Consider the following 10,301-nt stretch of genomic DNA (forward strand, 5'->3'; position numbering starts at 1 on the left):
AGGAATGTAGCGTGCCTCCACTACACATAGGGGATGTGTGTGAAGCCACAATACATACGGCAATTATTCATACCTGCATATTAAAATAAAAACTATAATTGTGTTGGAATATTGGTGTTTTTATTACAACTTATTTCATACTGATACATAGAGTACTACATATAGTGAAGACAGATGCTAGTGTAACACAATCAAACCAACACATGGATCAATCATTGTGTGTGCAGTGTTGTTTCCAAATGGGGACATGACATGTTTTGGACCTGAAAAAAAATTAGCCTCAATGACGATTCTGGACTGGCTTCATGATTGGATGAACAACAGCAGTCACACATCATAAACATTTCGACTGTTTTGGTGGTAGGCTTTAGTAAAATGCCTTTTCACTAATGGGCAATCACAGTAAGATTTTGCAGTGATTAAAAAAAAAAAAAAAAAAACACTCGCTGCTTAACTCATATTACACCAACGCAATATTAACCAGAATACCATATTTAGACAAGTGGGGCTGCATATAACATATTATTGTCAAGATTTTTTGGGGGGTTGGCTTCACACTTAAGATTGACCGGGTACATAGGGCACTAATGCCGAAACCTAGGGAAAATCAACCTTTAATGGGGTTAAACTCGCTGCCTATACAGTGATGGAATAGATTTTACAGCAAGCCTGGAAATTTCATACAGTGAGGATGGACGAGAGGCACATATACTTTGATAACGATTATTCTCTGGAGTTGCAGAGGAAACGCGCCCAGGTCAGATACATCGTCAAACAGCAGACACGCCCGTGTTAAAATTTAGCAGAACTAAATTTAATAATAATGCATATATTTGTGGAGACTAGGGTCAAGCTGTATTTTACAGTTTTAAAAATGTGCAGAATTTCACAACTTACTTAATGTTAATGATTAAATAGCTCCTAACATCAAAAGGAAAATGCACTGAGCTGTCACTAAAGTCTTATAGATGCAACTATGCCATCTAGTGGCAGAAAAATGACCTCAACACAAATAATATCTCACTCGTTTTTACAGTACAGTACATCTTTTTAATTTTAACTCAATTTTATGAATTAGTATGAAATTACTGTATCAATGACTAAAAGATGCAGCCATATTTCTATTAGTCTAACATTTCCCCCCCCACACTTTTATGCTAACGTAAGTATGAAAACTTGGAAAAAAGTGTTATTGTACATTTATTTGAAATTAATTGTGAGTTACCTATTGAAGTCAAGCGAATAATTACGATTAAGAATTTTAATCGCCTAACACCCCCGGTTATAATTATAATTTACTGTTTTTTTCCCCCTTCAAATGTGAATGTGTCATACAAGAGTGTCACAGTGACACGGTGATTAGCAGAAACAGGAATTTTGTCTTGTCTTTGTTCATGAACTAAAATGATCGAAGATTTTAGTCCAGTTTTTATTAAGTGGAGTAAATTGTCTTTTCGTCTTTATTAGTCGTTGAAAATGCATATTGATTTAGTCCCAGTTATTGTTTATCAATGAGGCTTTTAGTCTAGTCTGGTTTTTGTCCAGTGAAAAATGTGTTGACGAAAATATTTTTGTTTAGTTTTCATTAATGACATTAACACTCTTGTGACCAAAGAGAATTTCCTACCACAAACTGAGCAACTAAAGAGTTTCTCTCGTGTGTGTTCTCATGTGCCTGATCATATATTGCTTTTGAGAAAATTTCTTACCACAAACTGAGCAAATGAAGCGTTTCTCTTTTGTGTGTGTTCCCATATGTATGACCATATTTTGCTTTTGAGAGAATTTCCTACCACAAACTAAGCAACTAAAGGGTTTCTCTCCTGTGTGTGTTCTTATGTGCTTGACCATAACTTGCTTTTCAGAGAATTTCTGGCCACAAACTGAGCAACTAAAGGGTTTCTCTCCTGTGTGCGTTCTCATATGTCGATGCAATACTGACTTGTTTGCCAAACTTTTACCACACACTGAGCAGGGGAAACCCTTTTTCCGCATTTGTGTCATTTTCTTGTTGCCAATTTTCACTTTTTCAGAGCATTTCAATTGCTCGTTGTCACCTTCACAGTCTGTGTCGCTCCTCAAATGTACTTCCATGCCATCACTGTCAGACAGTGGAGCTAAGAGGCCGACTGGTGGTGGTCCTCCACAGTGGTCTCCACTTGGGCTGTCACGATGAAGCTGTGACCACTCAAGTGGTTTGTCTTGGTAGTCTTCACTCTCCACAGAAACACCAGTCAGTGGAAATGTGTCCACTTGAGCATCTTCCTCTTCAACATGGCGGAACTGTGGAGCTGCAGCGTCTTCTTTAACGTGGAAGGGCTGTGGATCCTTTTGCCCCAAAATGGGGCTTTTCCCCTGCGGCTCAGCGGGAAGTTCTTGACGACCAACCAGTGGATGGATGCCTGCAGGACGTAAGTCAATTTTGTTACGATACATACTGCCATACATTCAAAAATAGTTTCCAACAAAAAACATCATTATTGTGTGATGGCGTAGTAATCTTTCAGAGTGGACATATTGGTGGACAGCCCAAGCACACAATTCAGAATGTGGGACCATTTTAAACAAACAAAAAGACATCATTCCAAACATTTGTGAAACACATACTAGATGGAAGTGAATGGAGTAAGGCAGGGAAGTTTAGCGCTTTAGCTCAGCATCACCCCAACTTCAGTATCTTAGGGAATATTTGGCGATGGTTCATCAAACTATTCAATTGAAAACAACAAAATGGGGACTTCTGGCCAGACTCTGACATGGCGGCAGTACAAGCTGCGAGCTCTTTGACACTGAGACCAAGAAAGGCCGATTGAGCATTGGCAAACCACACCCAAACACACACAACTCTAACATGTGGCTCGTAGCTCCATTGACCTGTATATTAAAATTGATCCACAAAATTTAGCTTCATTAAAACTAGACCAGAGGTCAGCTGAACGATGATCATTTATATATTTCGTGTTTAACTTTGCTCCTTGTGTTGTTCATTGTACAGGACTTTGCTTTACACTTTCTTTTTTTGTAATATTAATTTATGTGTATTATTTATATTTCAGTAATTGTAAAATGTTACAACTTTATTTTTACTCCAGCATATCTGGCTCATTTGTTTTAAATCAATTTGTTTTAATTGTCAAGTTTGATATTTTGCAAAGTAATTGTTAGAGAGAGAGAGAGAGAGAGAGAGAGAGAGAGAGAGAGAGAGAGAGAGAGAGAGAGAGAGAGAGAGAGAGAGAGAGAGAGAGAGAGAGAGAGAGAGAAGAGAGAGAGAGAGAGAGAGAGAGAGAGAGAGAACCAAGAATTGGAACAGAACCACCGGTTCAAATGTGAAAGGTACCCATCCCTAACGGCAACCATGCTGATCTTCCTCCAGAAGAATTGTTAACTGCTTTTGCCCAACTTATGCACTGGTCTTGTTGCTTTACAAAACTGTTTCCTTTTGCATTCAATCATTCATATCTTTAGCATCATAATTTGTTCAAGACATCTATTTTTCTGTAAACCTTTGTTTTTATTTATTTTACATTAGTGTTGTTGCAGTTGCAAGACATGCTAATAATTTTTTTTAAGTTAGTTTTTCTTTATAAAAAAAAAGAGATAAAAATACCGTTAAGACACTGGATTGATAAACAGTATCGTTAAGAGTAGTAGATAAAATCTTAACAATCTCTAATTATGACACTTGCAAACAAATTACATTCAGGCTACAAGTGTTAACAGGAAAAAATGTATATAAGATTTTCAGATGACTTAAAGTACTTTGTACTTAAAAATTGCTGTCTCACCCGGAAGGCAGAGCTTGCTTCCACGCTCACATGGCTGCTTTGCATATCGCCATCTTGTTTTCACCCGTTTAAAAGGACAGAACAGGTCTCGCTCTCTCTTTTCCTGCTCTCTTCCTTACCATCACGTTACTGAAATTACGCCACCCAAAATAGTTCAGGCCGCCTCCACAAACACTCTTCAGCGGCCACCTCTGAACCTTGATCTCCTTTTCGTTTTCCGTTTTAATTTCAAATCACCTTTTTATCTTAGTTTTGCTGGGTTGCCTGCTTTCTTTTCAGTTTATTAGCCTCATTTTATTTCCGTTCAATCGTCTGATAGGATAGTTAGGTTAGGTTGAGTTTTGATACTGTGTGTTGTGAGATTGGTAAATAAATGTGTGCTCTATAAATCCGATCCAGTCTGAATCATCTGTGTGTTTGAGTGGATTATCAATTATTTCACTAATTCAAAGATCTCTGAAATTCGAAATTGTAGCAACTTCAGATTATGAGAATTTGAGGATTTTGGTCGTTTGTTTGCTCCTAAAACCAAGCAAAGTCGAACATGTAGCGGTAACTGCAGGAATTACAACTTCCCTCAGTACCGTTACATTTACTAGTCCGTCCTAACGGCATACATTATTACTATTATTATTAACTCTATTATGGGAGGACAATGCACATAATTTCAAACAAAAAATCAAGGAATTCCCACATGCATTGACGAGCCACATAAACTGACGGAGAGGACTTGGACCTTGTTCACTCAGACACGTTCTTACTCGGATGAAGCTTACATGGGGAAGCAGCAAGTTAAAAACTATGCTTTTCTCCTCATACTTTTTGAAAAAAAAATCTTCCAAAGTCGTGTTGTTCTTTTAGTCATTTAGTAAGTTAGGTTTAATTTCTTTAATTTGCTTTTAACTCTTTTACTGCCAAAAACGTTAAATGACGTTTAGTAAAAACCTACGGAGGGCCGCCAAGGACGTTCTCCAATTTTTTTTTGTGGGGGGAAACGGGTGGAGGAAAGCCTTGGCCAGCTGTGGTGAAAGTTTCAAGCAGATCTAGTTAGCCTAATGACTATTTTTGGCCCCTAGATGGCAGCGATGACTCTTTTGACAAGATTGGGTAGGCGTCAGTAGAAGACGTGAGGCGGAGCTAGAGGGGACAATGGCTGGGATGGGAAGCGAAAATGGTGACCGGTTGCAAGCAGCTCACGCTTGAGCATTTTTTTCAAAGACGAAAAGCATCGACCAATGCTAAAGAGCACATTGATGACGACGATGATCATCATCGATGATAATAATGGTGACTCCGAGTTTGGAAGCGTTGACGCGGCAGTAGAAGACGTGAGGCGGAGCTAGATGGCTGAGGAAGCGAACAATGGCGACCGGTTGCAAGCAGCTCATCGACCAATGCTAAAGAGCACAGTGATGACGACGATGATGATGATGGTGGCTCCGAGGTTGACGCCGAAGTTGGAAGCGTTGACGCCGAAGTTGGAAGCGTTGACGCGGCGGCTATGACCACGTCATAAAGCCTCACCGGCTAGCGATGCTAACACCGGAAAACGCGGAGCACAACCGAGCACGCTCAGGCGGACGTTCAATCGGACAACGAAGAGTGCCCTGAGTCCAATGCATATTCATCGGAGGAGTGGGTACAGTCTGCTACTTGCTATTCCCCGGAAAAAAAGGCCGTCAAGAAAGTGTAACGTCTGCACGCGAAAGGGGCAATCGCAGTGAAACTAATTTGTTGTGCAAATCCTGCTCCGTCTCCTTGCACGCAGGGGAGCGTTACAAAAAGAAAAACTGTATTTGAGACATCCACATAATTGTAAATAGTACCACAGTTGCACACATTTGTAAATAGTTTGCGAAATTGTTTTGTCAAATTGTTACACTGTTGAATGGAAATAAACGTATTTTGCAATCTAAAAACACTTTTTCATTGTTGGTGGTAGTGTATTACAGAAGTAAAGCACTATTTAGGTGTTTGTGGCATCATTCATGGACAAAAAGAAATGTACAATTCACTAGAGTGCATGAAATAACATCGTTTCACAAAAAGCTTGTTTTCTCCGTTTTTTGTTTCAAAACAGAGCATTTTGGTGAAACTAACCATTTTCTAATGTTGATTACTGAAAAACGGAATAAGGTAGAAACAAACTTTATTTATTTTTTCTGATGAAAGATGAGAGTTCAATCTTTCATTTGGTAGTATGTGTGTTTCCATAGTCCAAACACAACATTTTCTGTGGACCTTGAAAGATCAGTCAAAATGCTTAAATCGGCTGGCACTGGCGGCATCCCTTTTCTGAAAACGTCTGGCAGTCAAAGAGTTAAATGTCTTAAATCATTTAGTTTCTAAATGCTTTTAAATGTTTCACTGTTAATTATGTGAAGCACATCGAGTTAACTTATGGATAAAATGTGCAATATAAAAATAACTGCCTTTCCTTGCCTATAAGAGAACATCTGTTTAATGCATTAAAACAAGAGCACCAGAAATTGAAAGAACTTCACGTTTCTTGTTCTATTCTCATTTTGCGCAGATTTTTTTTTTTCAACCACAAATTGAGCGTCTGTATTGTTTTTTGTCTTCAAATGCCGGCCATTTCTTGCCTTTTTGAGATGTCTTCTTTTTGGAGCATTTTGATGGTCTGCCGTCACCTTCACGGTCTTCGTTGCTCCTCAAAAGCTCGATTTCTTCTTTGTCGTCACTTTGTGCCGGTGGAGCTTGGAGGTCTTCTGGCACTGGTTCTCCACGCTGATCTCCACTGGGTTCCTCTTTACACTCCTGCACCGCCGATTCGCCAGCCAGTGGCAACATAATCGCACTGGCCTCCTCCTCTTCCTTTAGGGGGCGCTGTGGATGCTCATGCAGCTGAGGCTGATGAGCCTGATGAGCAATGAGCCTCTGGACATCTAAAGGATGTGAGCAAAACAAATATTTCAACTCACATAGGCTAAATATGATATGTGGTATGAAGTCAGACTGCTCAAAATGATGTTTTTCAAAGAGAAATACTGTCACTTTCAACTGGATTAGACTCGCCAAACTAGCAGTCCAGAGGTGGAACTAAGTTAAATTTGTGCAAGTCCCATATAAAGCTCAAATCTTAACCTGAAAATTTCAAGTAAGTCCCAAGTTAATGTCCCAACAAACAAGTCAAACTGTGTCTGCACAAATTTCAAGCTGGTCAAGTGTTATGCAAGTCAGACAATCTTGTGCAATTACAATCTATGTTTGCACTAAATCCTAATTGTGTTTTTATCACCATTTATATGATGAACTTAGCTTCTGTAATAGAGTATATAATAAACCCATTTATTATTATTTTTTAATGAAATTATCATTCATTAAAAATACATTTACCTTAATTTTTTTATTGTGATATGTTGTTGTTAAGGAATGCAATTGATATCGTGATATGAATTCTGGGCCATATCACCCAGCCCTAACTCACGCTCAATACGTGAGTGATGACCGCTCTGATTTAAGAGAGAAGTCACCATGGTCTATAAGAGGGGTGGGCAAACGCAGTCCTCGAGGGCCGTAGTCCTGCAGGTTTTGCAGGTTTCCCTTCTCCAACACAGCTCATATAGGATCAGCTCATCAGCAAGCTCTGCATAATCTTGATAACGATCCTGCTGATTGGAATCAGCTTGTGTTGTAAGAGGCAAATCTCCAAAACCTGCAGGACTACGGCCCTCGAGGACCGAGTTAGCCCACCCCTGGTCTATAAAAACAGTTATACAGCAGACGAGGTATTACAGCTGCTTCAAAATACTTAAAATTCCACAATGCAACTCTTAATTTCCACAGCATACTGTATTGCTTTTTCCTGTGACTGGCATACAAACCAGGCATGTTGTTATAGTAGTCAAACAAAATTTTATCACGTTTTCTAATCAAAATGATCCTAACAAATCAAATTACAACGATCAAAAAGTCCAATTTTTTTCAATGAGCAGAGTATCGTTTTCCCGAGGAAAAAGGCTGCATTCGTGGGAAGTGGTAAATCGGACTGATCCCACTCGTATTGTGTCACTGTGTCAGTGCCAACCTTAAAGCGAGGCAAATGTAAAAACAAGACATATGCTCACGTGACACAAAGAGATTTGGAATGACTGTGTTAACAGGAACAACAAACAATTTATTGGAATCAGCCATCTTTGTTGTTTACATTTGCCTCAAACGCCTTGAGGGCAGAACTGGGACACTCCAAGTGGGATAAATCCGACTTCAAACCCGCCTCAAATGCAACATAAGACTTGTGACATAATTTCGGAAGTGTCATTAGCAAAATATTGGCTGTTAGATGTGATAGAGTGGACATATTTTGGGCTGTAGAGACGGTATTGACCATTTGCACCAACGTCACGTGATCACGTGACTGCCCTTTGACAGACGGCAGAAGGAAATGATTGTTGAAAGCAAGTGGACGTGACCCGGAGCGACTTAGTGACTGCTATTTAACAAATTAAAAGTTATTGTTGCCCATAGAGCCATGGAATCTATTACTTCAACCGAAGGTCGCCTGTCAGTCGAAGTTGCACATTTAGTCAAGACTCATAGAGTGCGGTATTTACTTAAGTTGGAGATCGCTAGTTTGAAAACAGCCCCTTACTTTCTGTTGCCTTCTGTTTTTACCAAGTTAATCAAATCGCCGACTTTGCCGGAATTCACAGCGCACGACCTATATCATTATGTAGTCAATGTCGTCTGTTCTCCTTACATCGGGGCTGATTCAAAAGCTTGTCGCTGGCTTGGTCTCTGGGACGAGATGGTACGCTCACACTGGGGGACAATATACCTCGTAATGCAAAGGTAAAACTTGTTTACCATGCTAATTTACTTATTTTTACATAGTCCGTTATATATTGAAATGCTGTGATGATGTTATGTTACTATGTTTAATAGCATGGAACAATGACTATCGTAGTGGCAAACTATGTAGTAATTTCATGAATATGACTCTGGCTCCAGAGTGGAAAAACTCCAAGCACAAAGAGGAATCAAAATAGTCAAATGCACTTAATAGTTTTAAAGAAAGTAAATTTTAAAACTAAGCTGTTTGTTCGTGCAGTTGGAGTGGACGCTAACGATCTGGCTTGTTAATGTGATTTGAAACACGCAATTGGACACCTCTGTTACAATCTTTGTTAGAGTGTACGTTTACTAGTAAAATGTATGAACATGTATCTACTAATACGACATGTATCTACTAACATTATCTACTAACCTCGCAAAAAATGATCGCTGCAAATCCGTGAATACTTTGTGGGCTGCCAGTCCTTTCTCTTGATTGCTGCTATCAATCGACGTCTTTTGTCTTCATTAGTAAAGTATGCGATAAAATGCAACATTTGATTTACTCCTTTGTCTGTATGTACAACCGACTGCACAGCAAGATATGACCATTTTATAAGATAATCGATTAGATAAAGGAATTTACACTGTACGAGATTCAATGGTACAGGCAAGTGGCGCTTTTGCCGTCCACAGCGTCCCGTAGGGGGCGTTCCCATGAGGGCTGTGATGTCAGGTGCAAAAGGTCAATAGCTCCGAAGTGCTGTGTGCATACATTCCATTAATGTATATATATAGATATATATATATTTTTTATATGTATATACATTTATTCGTAAATAAGTGGAAGTTTGGTGAACAGACCCTGTATGCGTGTGACAACTTGAGTCTTGCAAACAGCTTCCACTCGTTGTCGCTCGGTCTCCGCTCTCGCTCGACAAAGTTGCTCCTCGTACGACGCTATCGCCGTTTCAAACATTCCGAAGATTTCGTCGGCGGCTGCAAGCAGTCGCTCCCTTACCAAATCTTTCAACATTTTGATGTTATAGGTGAACGCTGACACATGAACACAAGCTGAACCTCGCGCTTGACCTAAGACGGTGCTAACATCCGGAGGTTGTGTGGGCTCCTAACCGGAAGTATTTAAAAAAAAAAGAGACGTTGCTCAGTTTCAAAATGAAATGAAAGTTTTGTTTTTTTAAGAGAAAGAAAGAAAATACTACATTCTATTCTACAGATACTTGACTAGTGTAAAAAGAAATACTAAATGCAGAAGTATTGATTAAATCCCTGTCCGTACGTAATAAAAAAAATAAAAAGCTGAAATTGCCCAATGGACTCTATGCACAAAATCTCATAACGCAACGTCTTTTCCGGTAATGCGATCGCTGTTGTGTTCCTTCAGAGAACCTCGACCAGTTGTCAACGTTTTGGAGTATTTTTTCGTCATTTTTTTTTATGTGTGGTTCCGTGCATTTGTCAAGGCATCGAAGAAGAGGAGAGATGAAAGTACGCAGAGTGATCACTGATAGGCAGGGGGGGGGGGGGGAATTCTAAAACATTTATCCTCCCTTGTTGTGTCATGTGTGTAGTCAAAGTGGACCTCCCAGCACCAACTAGAAGTATTTATCTCCCGTGTGTGTTCTTATATGTGTGGCCATGTGTGAAATTCTAGACAATTTCTTACCACAAACTAAACAACTAAAGTGTTTCTCTCCCATA

General features: G+C 39.5%; 1 protein-coding gene across 1 annotated transcript; it reads right to left on the reverse strand.

Annotated features, from left to right (window-relative positions):
* Positions 1 to 98: 98 nt before the first annotated feature.
* Positions 99 to 9,700, reverse strand: LOC144037444 (uncharacterized). Its single transcript, XM_077548946.1, has 3 exons — positions 9,444 to 9,700; positions 6,389 to 6,691; positions 99 to 2,402 (listed from the first exon to the last, which is right to left on the reverse strand). Exons 1-3 carry the CDS (start codon positions 9,613 to 9,615, stop codon positions 1,642 to 1,644), a joined length of 1,236 nt encoding a protein of 411 aa, XP_077405072.1. The 5' UTR covers positions 9,616 to 9,700; the 3' UTR covers positions 99 to 1,641.
* Positions 9,701 to 10,301: the final 601 nt, after the last annotated feature.

The sequence above is a fragment of the Vanacampus margaritifer genome, chromosome 17 (genome assembly GCF_051991255.1).
Source record: "Vanacampus margaritifer isolate UIUO_Vmar chromosome 17, RoL_Vmar_1.0, whole genome shotgun sequence".
NCBI lineage: Eukaryota > Metazoa > Chordata > Actinopteri > Syngnathiformes > Syngnathidae > Vanacampus > Vanacampus margaritifer.

Excerpts from the sequence above, each read along its gene's own strand:
- LOC144037444 (XM_077548946.1), bottom strand. The coding sequence starts at position 9,615 with ATGTTGAAAGATTTGGTAAGGGAGCGACTGCTTGCAGCCGCCGACGAA. Across the intron at positions 6,692-9,443 it reads AGTTGTCACACGCATACAGG|ATGTCCAGAGGCTCATTGCT; the intron begins GTCTGTTCACCA and ends CACATCCTTTAG. Across the intron at positions 2,403-6,388 it reads AAAGAAGACATCTCAAAAAG|GCATCCATCCACTGGTTGGT; the intron begins GCAAGAAATGGC and ends TACGTCCTGCAG.